The 21,433-nt window shown below is 31.8% G+C and overlaps 3 protein-coding genes across 10 annotated transcripts; 1 reads left to right on the top strand and 2 right to left on the bottom strand.

Annotated features, from left to right (window-relative positions):
* Positions 1–318: 318 nt before the first annotated feature.
* LOC113847163 (myosin-binding protein 7-like) lies at positions 319–6,306 on the bottom strand. 2 transcript variants are annotated; one of them, XM_027476078.1, is made up of 3 exons: positions 2,724–6,306; positions 743–2,167; positions 319–540 (listed from the first exon to the last, which is right to left on the bottom strand). In XM_027476078.1, the coding sequence occupies exons 2-3, from the start codon at positions 2,123–2,125 to the stop codon at positions 517–519; spliced, it is 1,407 nt and encodes a 468-aa protein (XP_027331879.1). In that variant the 5' UTR covers positions 2,126–2,167; positions 2,724–6,306; the 3' UTR covers positions 319–516. The 2 variants fall into 2 exon arrangements, with proteins under 2 accessions (XP_027331879.1, XP_027331878.1); XM_027476077.1 differs by lacking the exon at positions 2,724–6,306 and adding an exon at positions 2,401–2,518 and having other exon boundaries at positions 417–540.
* Positions 5,409–8,168, bottom strand: LOC113847164 (calcineurin subunit B-like). Its single transcript, XM_027476079.1, has 6 exons — positions 8,047–8,168; positions 7,835–7,959; positions 7,589–7,685; positions 7,373–7,482; positions 6,310–6,384; positions 5,409–5,654 (listed from the first exon to the last, which is right to left on the bottom strand). The coding sequence occupies exons 1-6, from the start codon at positions 8,129–8,131 to the stop codon at positions 5,604–5,606; spliced, it is 543 nt and encodes a 180-aa protein (XP_027331880.1). The 5' UTR covers positions 8,132–8,168; the 3' UTR covers positions 5,409–5,603.
* A 7,195-nt stretch (positions 8,169–15,363) lies between these two features.
* LOC113846412 (AUGMIN subunit 8-like) lies at positions 15,364–20,581 on the top strand. 7 transcript variants are annotated; one of them, XM_027474650.1, is made up of 7 exons: positions 15,364–15,642; positions 17,184–18,586; positions 18,713–18,832; positions 19,326–19,442; positions 19,522–19,611; positions 19,808–19,915; positions 20,215–20,581. In XM_027474650.1, exons 2-7 carry the CDS (start codon positions 17,330–17,332, stop codon positions 20,278–20,280), a joined length of 1,758 nt encoding a protein of 585 aa, XP_027330451.1. In that variant the 5' UTR covers positions 15,364–15,642; positions 17,184–17,329; the 3' UTR covers positions 20,281–20,581. The 7 variants fall into 7 exon arrangements, with proteins under 7 accessions (XP_027330451.1, XP_027330452.1, XP_027330453.1 ...); XM_027474646.1 differs by lacking the exon at positions 15,364–15,642 and adding an exon at positions 16,685–17,090 and having other exon boundaries at positions 19,323–19,442; positions 20,215–20,530; XM_027474645.1 differs by lacking the exon at positions 15,364–15,642 and adding an exon at positions 16,685–17,077 and having other exon boundaries at positions 19,323–19,442; positions 20,215–20,530.
* The last annotated feature ends 852 nt before the right edge of the window (positions 20,582–21,433 follow it).

Genomic DNA, 21,433 nt, shown 5'->3' on the forward strand with positions numbered 1-21,433 from the left:
GTCTAAGTCTTGATTCCGTGAAGCTAATCATCAATGTTATGGCTATTCTCATGCAAAGAATTAGCAAAAGGAGCGGCATATCTATCGTGAGAGATCTCCTAAATTTTCTCTTACTAGTAACATAATCATCATTATCAAGTTAATAAAAGATAATAAGCATTAAAGTTTCACTTTTAAAAACAAAAGCAAGGACTTGCTCACGACAGTATTTTATTTTCTCACTTCAACTATAAGAAATACAATACACTATCAGTTTTGCTAGACCATACTTATATTTTTGGGGAAAAAACACGACATCTAAACCACTCAAGAATTTCAAATCACCGTCATGTTAGTGCTCATTGTAAAATATAGAACCATGAAAAGGTATACATTCTTCTGTGACTAAAATTCGGCTTAGAAGCTCTATTCTACCTGCCTATACAACACAATCCTCTTTGTGGACAAACGATAAGTACACCAAATGATGCACTGAGTTAATTGGTTGTCTGAGATGGTCATTCTGTACTTAATTGATCAAATCCAGAAGTACACCATTGCCTGTTCATAGAAATTTGAAATTTCAAAGGTGAGGAACACAAATAATTCAAGAAATAAAAGCTCATCCCAAAAGTATCCTGCCCCCTTATTTATCATCAAATGTAAGGTATTATCAAACAATAACTGGCCTCAGTATGATTTGCAGGCAACAAAAAATTCTTTTCTCAAAAGAAAAGACTATAGCACCACAGCATTACATTACCTCTTGAAGGGGACCCAAAGGAATTTCCTCCTTAGGTGCAGCTTTTTGGGTTTTCCAGCTTCTCATCTCTGACTGCATTAATTTGAGTTGACTGTAAATGTCGTTCAACAACCTCAAATGCTCTTCCCTATCTCCTTCATGAATTATCTCTTGCCTTACATTGGTTTTCTCCCTTTCTAGCTGATCAATTCTCTGATGCAACTTTTGAAACTCAGCTTGAGCATTACAATCCACATCCATCCCTTCTTTCTTCTGCCAAACAATGGTCCTCATATCTTTGGGACTAGGTATCTTGGTTTCATGATGTGCGTTAAGCATACTCTTTAGCTTGTCCATATCATGTTTAACATGTGATTCTATGATTTCCTCAGACACCGAATCTGGTTTTGTTAATCTGTTATCTGCATCTGAAATCCATTTCACAAGCCTTCTTTTCCCATGTTCACTGATTCCAAACTTTTCACTTGTTTGTGGGACTTCAAATACATCATGGACATTAACTGAGCAGGAGGGACTAGCAACTGCTTTTCTATCCTGTGTACCATCGTGGCTATTTACTTTATCTGAATTAGTAGGTAGTACTCTATCTGTTTGATCACAGGTTATCTTAGTGTTTACTTGTGAAAATATTGAACATGATCTCCCTCTTCTACTTCTCAGGTTGGCATATTTTTCTCCTCCTGATTCTTTAGAATCTGAGATCACTTTCACTTTTTCATCTAAATTTCTTATCTGTTTCCAATATTCATCAAGGGTTTCATATGCACAGTCTACTGATTTTCTTGGCAAATCCAAGTTTGGTAAAGTAACTTCTTGGTCAGTGCTCTCCACTATTTTAGGAAGTACATCTTGAACTTGAATGGGACTTGGTGATCTTTCTCTCTTCCTGGCAGCTTTCATGGTATTCTTAAACTGTATAGGGGGCAATGAATTTAGCCTTCTTACTGTGCTACTTTGACCATTTTCTTCATTATGTTGATCATCATCTCTACTCAACAGAAGGTCTTCAGAGAATTCAAAATCACTGGCATTGAAATCAGACCCCAAGGTTAGAAGCTTGTGTTTGTAAGCCAAGACTTGAAACTCAAGAGAAGCAATTTCCATTTCCTTCTGATACATAAGCTCTTCAAAAACTTCAAGAGTGGCCTCAGCATGGCCAATCTTCTCCTCTGCCATTCTCTTGTAGTGACTTGCCTCCATCTTCACCGCAGCCTTCTCTCCTTGCAAACGCAATATCATGTCCATGGCTTCACTAGCTGCAGTTGCTGAGGCTTCTCTTTCCGTATCCAACTCCGCATACAGCTTCTGCAGAAGCTGCTGTTGCGCACGCAGTGTCTCCTTCATGGCTGTTATGTCACTTTCAGCCATGTTGGTTTCTACCATGTGATGCTACAGTTGATTAAATGTTGAAGCAATCACTTGTTCCTGAACATCCATGGTAGCAATTTCATGACAACCATAGCATGAAAGAAACAATGGTTGGAAAATTGAATTCTTCTTTTCTTTTTTAGTACGGGATCAATTTCATTATTGAAAAAACAAAATGGCTCTAACGCATGTTAGCATAGTAAATTGCTAAATACACATAACCTAAGAAGATTAACAAGAGGTGTTTGGGGGAGAAGAAAATCGAGGTTTCAGAGTCTATTGATACTTACCTTCATACACAACGTTGATCAGAGAGGAATGGCGTTTCATCCCAAGAGTAAAGGAGAACAAGTTTATATATATCTGATAATCGCAAACAAATTGGGGCAATGAAACCTGTCTTTGGCTGGGAATAAAATATAGAAAAAGACGTAAAAAAAAAGGGGTGACTTACACAGGGACATGTTGCACAACCATATAAAACACCGTTACGCTTTCTCTAACAAGGAAATATAATGAAAGCGAAAACTATCTTCTAACCTTACTTTATTAATTTTCCAAAGCAGAATTCTGTGTTTTGGTTGTATTTAGTTGAAAAATAAATGAATCAAACCTTTGTGTGTGGTGGTGGTGGGTTTAGAGTTTTGCAGAGGAACAGCAAGCAGAGGGAGAGGGAGAGGTAGATACAGGGGTAGACCCATATGAGGAGGAAAAAGACAGAGAGTGAGTTTCGTTTAGGGTATGTTGCAGAATTATAGACAAAATCATGGGTTCGTTGGTTAACGTTTGTGCATTGGCATTATTATGTTGTGAATTTGGGTCACTCAGGGGGAGGCGTTGATGAATGAATGGTTTCCTTGTAGGACCCGCAATTGCTCGTTACTCGTAGGTAGCCCCTTCTTTTCGATTCTTTTTTTTTTTTTTTTGGGGGTTTCAAAAGGTTGTTTCTTCGACTCCTTTCCAACGGCTACAATGAGCCACTCCCACGACCATGTTGATGATTTATAATAGTGTTCTGATGTCTCGTCCCCTCCACCACGCGCATGCGTGCCATTCACCTCCTCATGCCTCAAACAAAATCATTTCCGTAAATAAATCAAAATCTTTGATAAATATCTCACTTTTTCGGGTGAGTTATAATTATCGCTATTTATAAATGGATAAAGATAATACTTTTGGTAGCAATGATACGTGTTAAAATTCTAATGAATCAGTTTATTCTGACAAATATATTCTGTTCTCGGTGCTATAGGAAGCTTGATACTGAATATTTTTTTTCGCATCTTAAACACAATGTTCAGATTTTTCTTTTCAATTCTTGTTGATCCACTATTACAGAGAAATTTGAAAACTTAATTTTCTCCATTTCCTGACTGCTCATCGTTTATGTTGAAGCCAGATTCATTCGTTAATAACCAACTTGTAATCTTCTTCTGGGGAGAATAAAAGTTTATGACATTGATATAATATACAAATTTCAATTTTAAAATACTATTCTATTATTCTATTTTTCGTTTTGGTGTGATTACAGCTGCTTCTTCTTTAAACTATCTTGAAATTTTATGCTATTAATATGTAAATGCTATCTACAAATTCAAAGATTCAAGTTAAGAAATTTAAAATATTATTCATATAATTTTAATTAAAAATTACTTTAAAATTTTAAAGTAATATCTTTGTAGCCCTAATTAGCAATTTTTTAATATTTCACTTAATTTATTTCTCATATTATTGTTAATTATTTTGTCTTCTCCATTTCTCCCAATTAAAATTGGTATGACTTCTCTCCTTCCCTTTAAGTATTTGTAGATGATAGTAATTAATATAAAGATTTAGTATGTGTTGTTTAGGATCTCAAAGGTCAAATGTAAAAATAAATTCAAATGGGTAAGTATTTTTAAAATAACTGAATCTTGCACGAATTTGTCAGGTTAGCTTTGTGTATTCTCATATATAATGAATGCTTATAACATAAATTATTAAGCCTTTTTGAGAAACACAATACAATGAATGCATTGATTAAAATTATCTTTAAACAAGCAAATATGTGCAAGTTGATATTAATAAATAGAATCATGCATTTATAGAATTCAATAGTTATAAAATAAAATGATTAGATAATTATAAATGCATTGTCTTTTCAGTTGCAAAGTCTTACATGGTACTTTTGTATATATATATATATAAAGATTAAGTTCAAACTAATTTCTCTTTACTCTGTATATATATGTGCTTACTCTTAAGTACTCTAATTAAATTGCATCTATTGATTTTGTTCCTTTCTCATAGATTTTATAGGGAATTGATGTGACTAATCTCATTTGTAGGTATTTATAAGGATGAAGGGTTTTATAACTCACCGTGGTTTTCAGTGGATGGTAAATGAATTTATTTTTTATTTATTTTTTCATAAATATTAGATGTTATTGGAGATTTGGGGGAAAAAGATGATTTAAGAGAAAGTCAAGGAGATGGAAAGACCAAAAAGTACATTAATATTGTATTTTTTGGAAGGAATTTGCTAAACAAATTATGAGTTTTCTTTTTAAGGAGAATTCAAATAGTCCATGTGTTATTGTTTTTCTATTATGTAAGATGAAAACTTTTAATCGTATGATTATATGAAAGAATATTGGAATCAAATATATTGTAAATGTACGTGTTTCAAAGTAATTGATTAAGAAATTTTGTTAAGCACATTAAGAATATGTAATAATTTCAATGGAACAAGGTTACTGGTAAATCTTGATTTCAAAGAAGGTATTGATTTATAAGAATATGTAAGTCATTTTCTTCTTTTAGTTGTCCCTTTAAGAATGGTTATATATTAATAAATATATTGTTTATTTTATTTACTATAGGCCAATGGATATGTGTACATAAATCAAAATTTACAAATTTATTACAAGGACCTTTTATTTAACTTTATGAATATAAACCTACCTGCTAAATAATTCAGTAAAGTTTGGAATTCATTAAACGTTAAAGTAAACATAACTAACCTGTTAACGTTATGATACTATTGAAAGTTATGTAGATCGTAGCAATGTCGTTCTTATTTTATCGAGTGCTCTGAGTGAGCGAATTATGTAGTAGCTATTACATTGATAATTTGATATATCCTAAACACTTGCACGGCAAAATTTGACCAGATAAGTGCTCTGGGTATTTGTAAATGTAATATCAGGAAAAAAAAATGTAGGAACTTGTTTCAAAATCCTAGGTAATTTACATGAAATAAAAAACCTCCCAAATCTAGTTCAAAACAAGTAAAAGTTATTGAACAATCAAAGTTCATAGAAAAACGTAATTCTAAATGCATTTGTTAAAAATTATATCGTCCATATTTCGGTTTTGCAGTAATCAAAGACTCAACAACTGGAACCAAAACCAAGAATCTCCTTCATCAAAAACTCAAAAGGAAAGCATATGAGAGAGTTTCTTTTTCGTATATTATAGTATTCTACACTAAGGCAATGGTATTATCCTCATTCTAATCAACTGGAACCTCTGCTTCCATCTTCAAACCCGAATTGCCAAGAATCTACCAGCAAAAAGGGACAGTCAAATATTTTTCATATGAAAGATGGCACATTAATAAATATCAAACTGACAGCAGTGTTTAGTATGCATAGTGTAAAACCCGCATGAGTATGAACATGTATGGCCCTCAAATAATCATGAGCTTGAATTCTGTTGTATGGCCCTTGGACAGTCATGAGTTGGAAATGCAATGCCCCTTGACCAAGATAAGCATAAGTTTTGCGCTAATTATGATCTATGTTCCGAATGAAAATAATGCAGTTGGTTTAACACATTGGCAGGGAAGGTAAGTGGTAAGATTGGCCTTGCCACTGCAAGCTAATACATATGTAGCCATATAGATAACTCTACCTGTAAATAATTAACAGGATAAATCAACAAAATAGAGCCTCCGCTGGACATTATTAACTCATTGTGCTGTTACTTAATTTCCTTCCTCAAATCTCTTTTCAAGGCCCAAGGTGCAATAATGGTTTTAGGCAACTATCAAAGGCTTTCTATGTCTTTGAACTACATGGTAAGATTGTAGTAGATATGAAGGAGAAGCTAAAAAAATAATAAAAGACTCGATGCACTATCCCTTCCCTTGCCTATTATAATGATTATCTAAGTTAGCTTATGAATTCTAGTGCAACAAGTCATGCTAGTTTCAGTACCTTCATGAAGTCAGACAAAACTAATAAAGAATCCTTTGTATAGCCAGCCTCCTCAAGGACCTGTGTCAAAACTTCCTGTATGTACGAAGGAAACAGAATGCATCAGAAGCTGTTATAACCAATTGAAATCAATTGTCAAGTAACAATATCAACAAAACTGATATCCACCAATAAAATGTCCATTATGTTTTAAATTGCAGTTGTGGCTACTGCAATTACAGATATTGCGGTCACAGCAATGCCCATTGCGGCCGTTGCGATGTAAATTTATTTTATGTTTTCAAATATTATAACATATTATTATCCATATTTAAAATCTCACACCTCTTTTTACTCCTTCCCAAATCTCTCATTTCCTTCATCACAAGCTCACCACCGTCCTAAAATTCTCTTAATCCTTCGTAATTCTAACTAAATCTACTAAATAATAAAAGAAAAATAATGAATAATACTTTTTGTGAGGACTCTAATGTTTGCCGCAGGATAATGCAGCCCGCTGCACCCGCGGTGCTGCGGCGTTACGTTACAATTTTCTCAGTGAACATTAATTACACCGCAATTGCGGTCTGAAACAGTTACTAACACCACTGCAATGGCAATATTGCGACCGCAGTGGTCGGCAATTTGAAACACTTTAGGTGGAGCAAAATGATGAGTGACCACGAGTATTTTATTTGGTAGATAACTAGGAAGATGACAAAGAAAGGCTAAGAGCCTCTTGGTTCGTGAATGCATTTAGTATTTTTATTTCTTATTTTTGCAAATAATTACAAAAAAGTTAACTTACTTGATTCTTATTTCCAACACAAATCTTTAAAAAAAATAGTTAAAAGCAGATGGCATTTTTATAATTATTTACGAAAACGGGAAGTAAAAACAGAAAGCATTTTCTCAAACTAAACAGGTCTTGAAATGGTTCATTCGGCTTAACTCGGATAACTCAGGATTCAATGTAGCCAAAAGAAAAAAAAAACCAAACAGGCATTAAATTCCAATATAAAATGCAGAGAACAATAACAAAATTACATAGCAGAAACAAAAGAAAGCGATAATTAAACACGACCTCTCTCTGTTGTTCAGACATAAAGGGTCCAGTCATATCCCTTAAAGCCCTCAACATGTCATGGAAGGTTACTTTTCCGTTGCAGTCCGAATCATACACTTTGAAAATAACTACAAAATAAGCAGAGTGAAATGATGAATAATGCTTAGGCATTGAATTTGAATGAATATAGAAAAAAAAAAAGCTTTTAATAATAAATTGTATTGAAAATATTACATTCGATTTTGTGGTGAATGGTAGCACGGGGACTGAAGGCAGACAAGAAGGCGACGAATTCCTTGAAGTTCAAGCCATCAAGCATTCTCAACAAGCTCTGTCATATTAGCAGTAATACCTCATTCATAAATTGAATCATTAATTCACAATTTATATATATATATATATATATATATATATATTATATATATATATATTATATATATATATATATATATAGAGAGAGAGAGAGAGAGAGAGAGAGACCTGAGAGAGAGGATTGACGGCGAATTCGGGTATGGAGAGGAATTCATCGGAAGAGATGAAACCGCAGTTGTTGCGATCGAGCTGACAGAAGCGATGGTAGAGAGAAACAATCTCCTGCTGCGTAACTAGAGAGAGAAAGAGAGTGAGAAATTGAAAGACGAGAAAAAAATGAAATGAGAATGGGAAGAGAGAGAGAGAGAGAGAGAAGTTACAAGCGTGATTGCAGTGTTGCTGAACCTCTTCGATGTCGTATTGGGTGAGCATGGAGGATGTGTTGCCCATCGTCTCTAACAACATTCAACAGAAAGTGGATGAACCCCTCTTCCATTGCATTGTCATTCCCTAACTGCCCAAACTACCTTCTACCGTCGCATCAACCAAATCTACAATGGTCCATTTTGGCCCACTGGGCCACCTCGGCCCTGCTAAAAAACCTTTTTTTTACTGAGTTCATAAACAAGACCGTCATATTAATTTCACGACTAAAACATGCTGTCTACAAATTATGCATTATGACTTCTCTATATTAGAATTTCCTGCATGTGGAATTTGGTACATGCTGTGAAAACAAATATTATTTTTCTAATATGATGAATGAATGAATTGAAAATAAAATTAATAACGGTAACGTTTACACTTATTTTTCTTTAAAAATAATGAATTTATGGAAAAAAATTTAAGAATTATAAAAAAAAAATCTATTTAAAAATTCTCAAACAAAAAATTTAGTTAAACAAAAATGACCCATTATTGCATGGCATAATAACCCTGCCGTCTTTTAAATTGTTAAATACTTTTGTCGGCACGTATTCCGATTTTGGATAGATTCTTAAGCTAAACTTGTAAGATTTTAGTTTATCCTTTCATAAGCCTCTCAATAGGTATGGAATAGAAAGATTTGATCATGTTACCTTCCACTTGCCAATCTTCCGAGTACCAAACTCTCCACTTTTGATGCAGACAATAAACCATCCAACACTCGGAACAAAGTGATCAATAAAATATAAACATGCATGATTATAGCTTAATTGACACTTATTCAAAGATTTTAAGATTTGTGTGCAACCATCATGTTAGTTACTTTTTTAAAATAAGGAACAGCATTTTAGAAAGTGAAGTGTGTGAAATTATAATGGTTAATTATAAATATTAATAAAATACATTTTGATAATAATTTTATATGTTGTTATATTAATGGTTATGGTTAATTAATGATTTTTAAATGTAACCCTTGCTCTCGAATTTGATCATGTTAATGTATATTTAATTTATTTTATAAAGATAATTGTTTTTTTTAATTTAGTGAGAGTTTTTAATAAAATAAGCGATTATTTTACTAAAATTAAACTTTGCCAAAAATGCATGCTATTAGATGTATGAGCATTCAGTTAGACATATATGTCTCTTATCCACGGTGTTTTTGCACTTTTATTTTGTAACTTTAAAACAACAATAATTATAATTAATAATGTAAGGTATACAAGTTCAAAATTTTCACCAATTACGTAAGTAAGCCTCACAAAAACACAATCAAAAGAGAAATATCACAGCTTTCTACAAATTCAGTTTATAAACTCCAACTCACATAAAAGTAATATATGTTCTTTAAAAAGAATTTTTCTTTTTATAGAAAATATACATATTTTTTACGAAAAGGATAATTTGTAAACTGAAATGGTAAAAAGATATAACATTTTTCTAATTGAAATTTTCACTGTCGCTTTCATGTTTTCAACTTTTCGTTTTCTCGTCGCATGATGGTGGTCTCCACAGTCTAGCATAGTGAATATGTCTGGTTTGTTACCATTTTGCTAGGTAGTGCTATAAATGATTCCATAATATGGTAACCCATATCCCATTTGGGGCAAGAACAAATTTATTAATATAGCCTGAAGCTTAGTTTGGTGATTAAAATGATTCCATGAATATGGCAATAATTTGCATCTCTCCTTCCAAGTAAAACAAAATTAATAACATCGTTAGTTGATAGTTGTTAGAGGAGTAAATCTTTACTTTAGATCCTCAACATTAATCAATTTAATCTTAATTTTATAAATTTTTCTTTTACTTTTAATATGATAAAAATGATTTATTTTGTATCATCATTTTACATAAAAATATTAAAGTAATTTATACATATAATCAAGACTAAAATAAAAATCTATAGCAGGCCTTAATTAATACAAATGCATCGGGGTGGTATTTCTTTGTTAATTAATTGGAACCGACAAGGTATCCGATGCAAACTTCGATCCGACGAACAAAACAAGAACAAAATCGGCGAGAGTTTAGAATCATGCAATTTTCTTTTGTGGCAAGGACAATATATAGCCATCATTCTAAATTATTGTACAATTTATAATTAATTATTCAATAATATTCACATGGATTTAACACGTGGCAGGTAATGATAGTGTCTCGTAACAAATACACACAAGTCTGAGAAGTTTAACTAAATACCAGCAAATCTAAGTCTGGAAAGTAAGAAAAAGAGAAAACACAGGACTAGAGGAAACTGACAAGTTAGAGAAATAAGGGGACAAGGAAGGGGTATGACATATCCATGGAAAAATTTGTACCCTCTTCTTTGTTGTAAAAATTGAACGTTTAATTTTATTTTTATTTAAATAAAAATAAAAATTGATTAATTTTTGTTGGGTAGGAGTTTGGGTAGTGGACTTCTAATAAAGTTGATTGCCACATACGTAGCAATCAAGAATCAAATTCAATTTTACCAATCAGAGATTGATTCATAACTCATGACAATACAAGAAATACAGCGTGTGTTTGAGATTTACGTTTAAATAGATATACATTTATATTTATTTTAACGTTATCAATTGTAATTTTACCATAGATTAATGTTTATAAATTTTTTAAACACAGTTATAATCGATATTTGAAATGTGATGAAAAAGATTTTTTTTTTCTAATATGCAGATATAAATAATCACCAATAATAAATGGGTATCATCGTTCTAAAAGATATATAATAAAAAATTGTCGAAGGTGCGAGGCCAATGATAAGGAAACAGATAACGCATAAAAACAAAAACATGAGCTGAGATGAGAGATACGTGTCGACATGTCGGCATCGCTGCATGTGGTGGTGACCATCGCAGAGAAAGAAAACCCCACAAGTCGCATGTGCCTTTCCGTTATATTACTACAAAACTATTTTTTTTTAATATAGTTTATTTAAAGTTTTTATAATAATATATTTTATGCTATAAATATTTATATACATACAAGTAATTTATAAATAACAAATTTCCCCCCCCCAAAAAAAAAAAGAACAGAAAGAGACTAAAACTAGGCCTTGAGGTTCGGCCCAGAAGTGTTTTTACTCAAATAGTAGTATTATAAGTGGAAAGTGAACCAAAAATATTATATTATCCGTGGAACTGATTGGACCGAAAAACACTTCAACGTGGAACAGTAATTGCCAAAAAAAAAAAAACCTTGCAATTTTTATTGTTAAATTTATATTAATAAATAGTAAAATTAATAATTTAATTTAAAAATATGTTAATAATTTTTTATTTTAGAAGAATTATTTGACCTAATTTATTTGCTTAAAAAAATAAAACTATTAAACAGTCCTTTTAAGATTGTTTTTGTGAATCATGTTAGTCTTTTCTCAATATAATTCTATTTAATTTAGCAGAAGCGCTTCCACGATACATATCCGATTGATATGACATTCCACAATTTTTACCATGTGTATATAGAGACAAAAAAGTGAGAAATAAAATTAATTATATATTAATATTTAATCATTTAAATAATAAAACTGGAATCCCTGTTAACAATCTTAGGTAATTGCAAGATTCGTATGTCTTGTATATTTGGAACTTGTCACAGTGTGAACATCAGTAATTCGATAAAAGTAAATAAACTTAGTCCCAGAATTACACTTGTCATTGATTCAGTCATTGTTACCCTTATCACAAAGTTCAATTAGTAGTTGAGTTAGGAGAGCTAAGGAGCCCTTTGAAGTTTCCCATTATTTAGTTTTACAAAATATTTTTTTCATTTTGTAATTAAAAAATCGTTTTTTTATTTTTAAAAAAGATTTATAAAAGAGAATGTAAAAATATTTTCTATTTGTATATAAATCTTTAAAAATAAATAGAATTTTTTTGAAAAACTAAATATCAGCGATGTGCTTGATGGTTACGCACACAAATGTTGTTCCAACTTTCTTTCTGAAAACGACACAAAAACTCTAAAAGGGTCAAAATAAAAAGATGACCAATTGTCAAACTGATCTGACTAACTTCATGGAACATTCTCTTCCAAAACTCAAACTACGTTAGCCATTCAGCGTTTGACATTTAAACGTGCAATTAATGTTGTATGACGTGGCGGTGGTTAATTGGTTGATGTCAAATGGTTAAAATAATCCGTTTTTGAGCTCAAGTTGTATCATGGAGAAGGATGATTCGATGAACGCAAAGAGAGACCGAAGATAATATAAAAGCAGATGCAATTAAGTAAACCACCGATCAACCATTAGCTTCCAATCAGAAGAATTAAACAGAGAAAGCAGACATCAAACTAACAAAGCTATTCCGGAAACTTCTGTTGATGTTTCTGGACACAGGAAATGACAAAAGTAGATATTTTAGATGAGAGGAAGAGAAATTTCACTGTTGTTGATAGCGACCCAGTTTGATATATGAAAACATCGTGTTGATTTAAAAACTAAAGTCAAAACGTTTTATAAAAAATATTTATTATATTAAGAATACAGAAGTGAAATAAAAATTTATTCTTTCAATAAGAACTTACTATTTTATTGAATACAAAACCTTCATCCTCTAAGGTTACAGGTTCTTCCTGTAATAAACCTTAAACAGAAGTATACATATAACATGGAAGTTATAAATTTAGTAATGTCATTGTTTATCAAGACACGTAGTCTACTTGCTTTTTAGGATTTCCTTACTTCCAAACTGGAAATGGTGTGTTAGAACACAGATGTACCATCACAGGGTCAAATTGCTAGACTGAACCATGAGAATCCGGATGATGATGAGTTGAACTTGGATTGATTTGCTACAACTTTTTTTTTTTTAAAACTATTTGTATAGCTAATTTAGTTTTGATATAATAATGCTTTTATTAGGACTTTGAATAATTTATCATGTTAGCGATTGATTAATGAACTTTAGCAACATAATTTTATTTAAACCCAAAAACTTAGCGATGGATTACCTACAATTTAGTGTTAGATAACGTAAAAATGTGATAAATCAGCGAGAGAATAATGGTAAAAATATCTTAGCTAATTTGCAACAAATAAAGTAACATTTTTAAATTGAATTCAACTATGTATCAGTATTACCAACCCAATTTCTGATGCTAAATAAATAATAATGATGACTTAGTGACAAAATTTTTCGAGTAAATGTTAATGTGCTTTTATATAATCAACGTGAGTTTCTTATTTTTAAAATAATAGTTGTTTTATTCTCTATTGTTATTATTATCATTATCATTACTATTATTATTACATACTTATTTTATACATACTTATTTTATATTTAATATTTTTTTTCAATTTAATTAAGTTTAAAAAGATTATATTTTTAAAATTCTATAAAATTTGTTGAATTAAAAAATAGTCATGAAATATAATATTTTATATTTAAAATTTATTTTATTTAATAGTATTAATAGTGTGCGAAAACTTACTAATTTATAAAATTCGTGTAGTGAAGTTTCTATTAAATAAAATTTTATTTTGTTCATGATCCAACAATAATACATTTTAAAAGTCTTGATAAAAATACCTTGAATGGAATGTTATAAACATAACACGTTGACTTAAAGAATTTTATATATAATAATATTGTTATTTTTTACTATATATCTCTGCAACATTTGCCTAAAGTCACAGTTTACCTTTACTTTAACCGACTAGCATTGAGTTAACTTGCCTAAATCGTACGATTATACATTAAATTTTTAAATAATTAATTGTTAAGATTTATTATTTCATATAAAAAAAAAACCCATCATGCCTAACAAAATATAGAACATTTATAAATTTACATTCTTTCACTTAAAATAGTAAATTATGCTCTTCATGTAAGTGAGGAGAAAAATAAAATATATTACATCAAACAATAATAATGTATCATTACGTGAAAAAAAATCATATATCGTTTTATCTTTAACAGTTAAAATTCATAAATATATAATGAAAATAAATTACTAAATATTCACACATAAATAGCTTATATTGTTTGTATGTACACACATACACACGTTTAATTAGGTCTGATTCGTCAAACAAAATTAGGAATCGAACTAAACTAATAATTTTTTACAAGAAAAAACTGAAAAAAACTAAAGTAAATTAATTTTTTTATTTTCAATTTTTTATCGTTTAGTTTAGCTATTAACACTGCAAATCCTGAGCTTGTGTCAAATAAACAATTTTAGTTTTTGTATTAATTGACACATGCTGTCATGTGGTGCCAAAACGCTAATTAACTATATTCTCTCACTCATTGAAAGAAATATAAAAAGGGGGGCACCTTCTTTCTTTCGCATTCAAGTATTAATTATTGGCACACATATATGTGAAACTGTAATTGATTAAATGGTTCACTACTTCCCATTATTATTTGTAAGGTCTCATTTATTTTGTTTGCAACTTAAGTCTACTAAGCAAACAGATCCGAATCAATAAATTTGATTTTTTTTTCCAGTTATATAAATGTGGAAAATGTTAAAAAATATATTTCAATAATTTTTTAAACATACAATCATAGAATATTATTTTCATTTACATGCTACAAGTTTATCTTTATAAAAATAAAAAAAAGACAGAAGAAAATTCTATATTAAATGGTGATGGCGTGGATACGTCGAGATGAAGAAATGTAAAATAATACAATATAAGAAATTATATATTACATCCATTTTAGTCAAATCCAAAGAAATATTTAACAATTAATATCACCGTGTAAATACGATGAAAGCTAAGTAACCAAATTTAATTAAAGCATAACTACTTTTTCGTAAGTTCTAGTTGTAACATGAAATTGATTAAATCCTAGAATTAAGGAACGTGTATTTGATGTTAAGCCTCAAAACAAATAACGTGGCATTTAAACATTTAAGGAAGAAAAAAAAAAGGTTTTCTAGGTTCTAATTTTAATGGAGTCAATACTAAAAATAATAGTCAACGTTTGGATAGACGCATCGGCGAATGAACATTTGACCACTCGTTCTTACGATGGTTTCACATTGCAAGCAATTGGATAGAACCTGTAATGTACTTTTAAAATTAAAATAATAAAAGGTTAGTTAAATAAAAAATATTAAAATAATAAAAAGTTTTTAATATATTAAAATAATAAAATGGTAACAATAATAATTAACTGCATAAGAACGAAGAACGATTAAAAGTAGGTGGCGCGAAAACAACTGTCCCTACCTCTCCCTCCTTTTTTCCCAACTGAAACCGTTTTCTTATATTCTCTATTAATTTTTATTATTTTATTTTACATTAGAAACTTTTTCGCTCTAACACGAAAACATAAAAATTTTCCCCTCTTTTAACTCTTCTTCTTCGCTTTTTCTGTCTGCTTCCAAATCACGAAACTGCCATCGCCGGCGAAACTGACTCCGGCGACTCCCGCCGTCGATCCTTCCGTCTCCGGAATCTGAATCCTCGTCTCGTTTTTTTTCTTCTCTCTGTAGGGTTCTCTCGCGTCGATTCGTTGTTCCATTGATGCGTTGCGTTTCGAGTCCCTTTAATCTAATCGGAACTTATTTATCAGTAATAGAAGGTGAGAAATTCGTTACAATTGAGTCAATTGGGTTCTGACTAATTTACTTTTCCATTTTGGAGCTTTTTCCTTTTAATTCTTGACTCGATCTTGATTACTTCATTTACTATATCACATTATGATTTTTGTTTCTGATTAAGCTTTCTGGTCAATAAATTATCATTATCAATAATCATGTTCTTGAAAATCTTGAAATTAGAGAAAGGTTCAAATTTTGTTGAAGAATTTGTGAAATATATTCATTCAATGCACTCAGGTACTTAAATTGTTTCTGCGCGATTACATGAACAGGGAAACACTTAAACGTGTCTTGAGTGAGAGAGACATGAACCTGTCAATCCAGACATCTGTCATCAGAACCCTTTGTTTCTTTCACGTAAAAAAGAAAAGTTTTCTTTCTTTCCTTTCTTTCTTGGATTTCAGCGATATTCCTTCACACTACTCCCCAAAATAATTCAGGGTGTCAAAATCAGAATTACCATCAGTCTTGTTATTTTTTAATATTTTAAAAAAATTTGCAGGAAGCAATGTTTCTGAATCATGTTAGGTTTGCACAATAGTTTTATGGGGATGGACAATGATCGTCCCTGCACGTGGACCTCTTTGTCTTTACCCATCTCTCCCAAACAACAATAGCACCAATGAGTTCAAACTCCAACCTTCAATTAAATTAATATATAATATTGTGTGCAGCATCTACATACAGACAAAAGATAATTTAGAGGCTCCATCGAAAATTCTGTCTGCAAATTTCAAGAGAGGAAACTCATGATATAGTTATTATATGGTATGGTAATTAAGCCTAGATGTTGATTTAAGTTTAACTTGTTGGGTGTGTGTGTTTGGGAAGAATGGGAGAGTATTGTAAGAGGGATGAGATACTTTTTTTTATTTTTTTATTTTTGGCCCTGCAAGTTATGGCATCGCTTTCATTGAATTCCCTTTCATGAAAAGGAGTTGAGAGAGAAGGAGTTATAGGACAGAGTGGGTTTATGTGGAGTGAACCCATTGCCAGCCTACCCGACCATGGCATTCCCGTGAGAGAGACAAAAGGGGAAAAATTAAAGCCTTTCTTACCCTACGCACTTCCTCTCTCTTATCCTACACCCTCTAATTATTCCAATTCCCCTTCCCAGTATTCCCAATTTCCAAGGGGACCCCTCTTCCCCAGCACTTCAAACCTTTTTTTCTCTTCAGTTAAGTGGTTAACCGTGACCAACGTTTCATGATAAAACGTTAAATGTACGTTGAGACAGTTTCCGCGAGTTCCTCTCACCCATTACACCAAATGTTGTTTACCCTCTCCATATTCTTCTTGCCGTGTCCTGATCTTGTTGGATTCGGGTCTTTTTGTATGAATAAAACATACCCACTTGCGCTAATTGCCTGTGATTCTCAAATTCCCACTTCAATAGATCTGAGTCTCTGTAAAGACGTGCGCTTTTCGTGTTTTTCCTTTTCCTTTTTCTCTGGGGGTTTATTCCTTGCTTTTCTTCTGTTTCCCAGTCTGTAGTATCTTACTTTATGTTCATTCGTGGCAGATTTATTTCACAGAAAAGGATCTTCTTTCTGGATAATGTATGCTGTGCTGTTCATTTTCTCCATTGATACATGATTGCCAAAGATGCTGAATTTGATTTAGTTATATGAAAGCTTCCATCAATGCGGTGTAACTGGAATAGAGTGGATGGATGTATGTGAATCAGAGCAAGCATTAAGGAAACACAGAACCGTGGAGACCCAAAGAGCACCCTTGGTTTCGGCTGAAAAGAACAATGCAGTCACCACCCGGCGCTCGGCAACAAGGGAAGTTAGTCCACGGTACAAGTCACCAACTCCGGCTACCCCTCGTCGGTGTCCCTCTCCAAACCTCACAAGAACAACACCTGCATCATCATCCAAATTGTTACCCAAGAGGGCTCAATCAGTGGAGAGGAAGAGGCCTGCGACTCCTCCTTCCCCATCAAGTCCTTCTACACCCTCCGTAGATGTGCATTTATCATCATCCAGAAGGGTAGTTGGTGGCAAACCAGAGAGTCTTTGGCCTTCCACTATGAGAAGTTTGAGTGTTTCTTTTCAGTCAGATACCATTTCCATTCCTGTTAGCAAGAAAGAGAAGCCAGTGACAAATGCTTCTGATCGTACACTGCGCCCTGCTTCAAATGTGGCGCATAAGCAGGTTGAAACACCAAATATTCGGAAGTCCACTCCTGAGAGAAAGAGGAATCCTCTTAAAGGGAAGAATGTCCCTGATCAGTCTGAGAATTCGAAACCAGTTGATGGTTTGCATTCTCGATTGATAGATCAGCATCGATGGCCAAGTAGAATAGGTGGGAAGGTATCTTCTAATGCATCAAATAGAACTTCTAGTGTTCCAGGAACTGGTGTGTCTTCGTTGAGGAGATTGTCTTTTCCAGGTGAAGCGAGTAAGCCCTTGCACAGAACTTCTAGTGATGCTGAAAGGCTTTTGTTGCTTGTTGAAAGTGGTAGAATAGGAAGCGATGTGAAAGCAGTTGATGATAGCTTCCAGGTATTAAGGCCTCTCAAATCTGTGTCTGTAACTCAATCTGATAAAACAGGATTAGCAATTGCTGGAGTCAGATCTCAGTCCTTGTCAAATCCGGGATCACGGCTCCCATCACCTATTAAGACCTCAGTGCCATCGTCTTCTGGTTCAAGGGGTGTCAGTCCATCTCGGTCACGGCCATCAACTCCTCCTAGAGGGGTTAGTCCATCTAGAATAAGGCCAGCCACTCCATCCAACCAATCCAACAATTCAACTTCGGTGCTTAGCTTTATTGCTGATTTTAAAAAGGGGAAAAAGGGTGCATCCCTCATAGAAGATGCTCACCAATTACGACTTCTCTACAACAGATACTTGCAATGGAGATTTGTCAATGCCAGAGCAGAGGATGTATTTTACATCCAAAGTGCAACTGTGGAGGTATGACTTGCTATCTTTGACAGGTTGGCAAACTCTTGTTAGTGTGGGCATTCCACTATGTAGAAGATTGTATTTGGTTAAATCATTTGGGTACATCATTTTACAAGAACTTGCTCGATGGTGCAGCAAACTCTGTATAATGTATGGCGCACTACTTTGTCCACCTGGGAATCGATTATTAGGAAGAGGAGCAATCTCCAGCAGCTGCAGCTTGAGCTGAAGCTGAATTATATCTTGAATGATCAAGTAACACTTCTCTCTTGACTAAAGTATTTATCATTCTAAATCTTTTGTTGTTGATGATACATCACGATTACTTTTTTTTTTTTTGGGTAATTTAACTAGAGACAATTATTGTTGAATTTATTAGTGACACACGTATACTCAGCAAGAGATGGGCCCTACATTGAAAAGTTAACTTCATGTTGACTACGATAACATGTTATTTGTAATTCCTGTTAATCGTTGAAATAGATTATTATAATTGCGTAAAAAGTATATCTGTTCTATTTGATCTAGTTTTGGGAGGTTATTTCCATTTTGATCTAGGTTACAGCTTAGAAAACATTTTGATCAAGAAGATAGTGATATTGTGTGATATCTTTTCAAAGTTGAGGTTGTAATTTCACTTCCAATAAATATAATGCTATTTCCTTTCCTTATTTAATTGTTTTTAACTTTCCTTCAATACTTAGTGATCATTTTTTTAATTATGGCCCTTTGACAATCAATGAAGCAGATGGCCTACCTTGATGACTGGGCTGTACTTGAAAGCGATCATGTTGATGCTCTGTCTGGGGCTGTTGAAGACCTAGAGGCAAGTACTCTTCGTCTTCCTCTAACTGGAGGGGCAAAGGTATGTATGGGTTTTGTTTATTCTGGTCTGATACCTCCAAAGAGACACTAGCATCATTAATGTGATTACACTTTTACAGGCAGATATTGAGCATTTGAAGGTTGCTATCTGTTCAGCTGTTGATGCCATGCAAGCAATGGGATCTGCAATCTGCCCTTTGCTTTCACGGGTGAGTTAATAATTCTACTGGTTTGATTCATACACCTAGCACTCATCTATCCTGCTATATTTTAGGTCAACACATTTTGTATCAAACTTTTTTTCTTTGCTGTTTGTATGTTTTTCTTTTGATTTTCCTTTAAGATTGATTGGTAAATCTGTAAAGGGTTAAGGCTGACACCATGTTATTTTTTGTGTCTGAATAGGTGGAGGGCATGAATAACTTAATTTCTGAAGTTGCTATTGTATCAGCACAGGAGAAAGCCATGCTTGATGAATGTGAAGCGCTGCTGACTTTTGCAACGGCTATGAAGGTCAGAGTCACGATAAATGGCTTAAGTACTTCAATAATGCACAACAAATCTCTCAAGTTTATGGTTTTGTGTACGAGCATAAATTAGTGGGAAATAAATTCCCATTGCTAATTAGTGATGAGTGTATGGATGTATAAGCACAATTTTTGTGACCAGTTAGATGAATGTCTTGTCGACGAAAATATGTGGCTAATGTGTGTAGTCCTTTATCTTCAATTGAAGGATGAGTGGAATGGAATATGCTTCATCATGATCCTTGTATCAGTTTCTAATTTTCATTTTTATTTTGGCTAAAACAGGTTGAGGAATATAGCCTTCGAACGCATCTCATGCAAATCAAGCAAGCTATGGAGGTAAATAAGTAACCAACCTCGGAAATTCCAACACGCATAATACGAGCCTGACCTGCTTCTAAGCTAACAAGAAGTCTCTTGCGGCTGCAGCCAAGTGTTGTAGTATATTAGTATCTAATATCTTTCAGGTTCCTTACCATTGTAAATTTTTGTGTGATAGCCTTCTTTTTCCCCCGTTTCCCAAATATGATGAATATTATATTATTCCATTATCCTTTTTCTTTTTCTTTATAGTCAACAGTCAACACTGGTGACCCAAGCCTTCCACTTGTAATTTTGTATCAGGCAAATGAAATGAAAAGAAAATTCAAAGCAAAGGAGGAAAATACTGTCATCCATCCAAATTTACAGTTTTTGCATTTATTTCATCACATGTGGTTATAAAAAAGGTAAATTTTGTAGTACCTTCAAAAATGTCTAAATGCCCTATATGAAAATTTTAATTAAAAATATTTAAATACATATTTAAATAATAAATTATTATATTTAATAAATTGAAGAGCAGTTATTTTCCTGACATAATTAAAATTAAACAAATTAAAATTTAAAAATAAAATAAAAATATTATATTAATATATTTTTTATATTTTAATTATATTATTATTAATATTTAATTATTATATTAATATATTATGTTATAATTTTTTTATTTATAATAAATTTATATTTTATTTAAAATTAAAAATATTTATACACGGGTTTAAATAATAAATTTATGTAATAATAATATATTTAAATAAGTTAAAAAATAGTTAAATTTTTTAATAGAAACATGATCTAATCAAAATTAAACAAATTAAAATTTAAAAATAAAATAATAATATTATATTAATATATTTTTTAAATTCTTAATTTTATTATTATATTATGTTATAATTTTTTTATTTATAATAAATAAAAATTATTTAAATATGAATTATATTTTGATTGAAACTAAAAATTTATAAAAAATATAAAATAATAAAATAAAAAATTCAATATGTTATATGATAATAATAATAATAATAATAATAATAATAATATCATATAACAAATAATATAAATTATAATTTTAAATAAATTATATATAATATTTTTTAAAATTTATCATGTATTTCATTTTATTGATATAAATTTTTTGATTACGTTAACTATAAAAAAAAAATTTAGAATATTAAAGCACACT

This window comes from Abrus precatorius, unplaced genomic scaffold, assembly GCF_003935025.1.
Source record: "Abrus precatorius isolate BTA unplaced genomic scaffold, Abrus_2018 Scaffold8, whole genome shotgun sequence".
In the NCBI taxonomy this organism is placed as follows: Eukaryota; Viridiplantae; Streptophyta; class Magnoliopsida; order Fabales; family Fabaceae; genus Abrus; species Abrus precatorius.

Coding starts and splice junctions, on each gene's coding strand:
- LOC113847163 (XM_027476078.1), bottom strand. CDS start 2,125: ATGGTAGAAACCAACATGGCTGAAAGTGACATAACAGCCATGAAGGAG. Junction 541..742: donor CTTTGGGTCCCCTTCAAGAG/GTAATGTAATGC, acceptor TTCTATGAACAG/GCAATGGTGTACTTCTGGAT.
- LOC113847164 (XM_027476079.1), bottom strand. CDS start 8,131: ATGTTGTTAGAGACGATGGGCAACACATCCTCCATGCTCACCCAATAC. Junction 6,385..7,372: donor TGTCTGAACAACAGAGAGAG/GTCGTGTTTAAT, acceptor TCGTACATACAG/GAAGTTTTGACACAGGTCCT. Junction 5,655..6,309: donor TTTTGTCTGACTTCATGAAG/GTACTGAAACTA, acceptor TTTTGCTGGTAG/ATTCTTGGCAATTCGGGTTT.
- LOC113846412 (XM_027474646.1), top strand. CDS start 17,330: ATGGATGTATGTGAATCAGAGCAAGCATTAAGGAAACACAGAACCGTG. Junction 18,587..18,712: donor TCCAAAGTGCAACTGTGGAG/GTATGACTTGCT, acceptor TCGATGGTGCAG/CAAACTCTGTATAATGTATG. Junction 18,833..19,322: donor ATTATATCTTGAATGATCAA/GTAACACTTCTC, acceptor CAATCAATGAAG/CAGATGGCCTACCTTGATGA.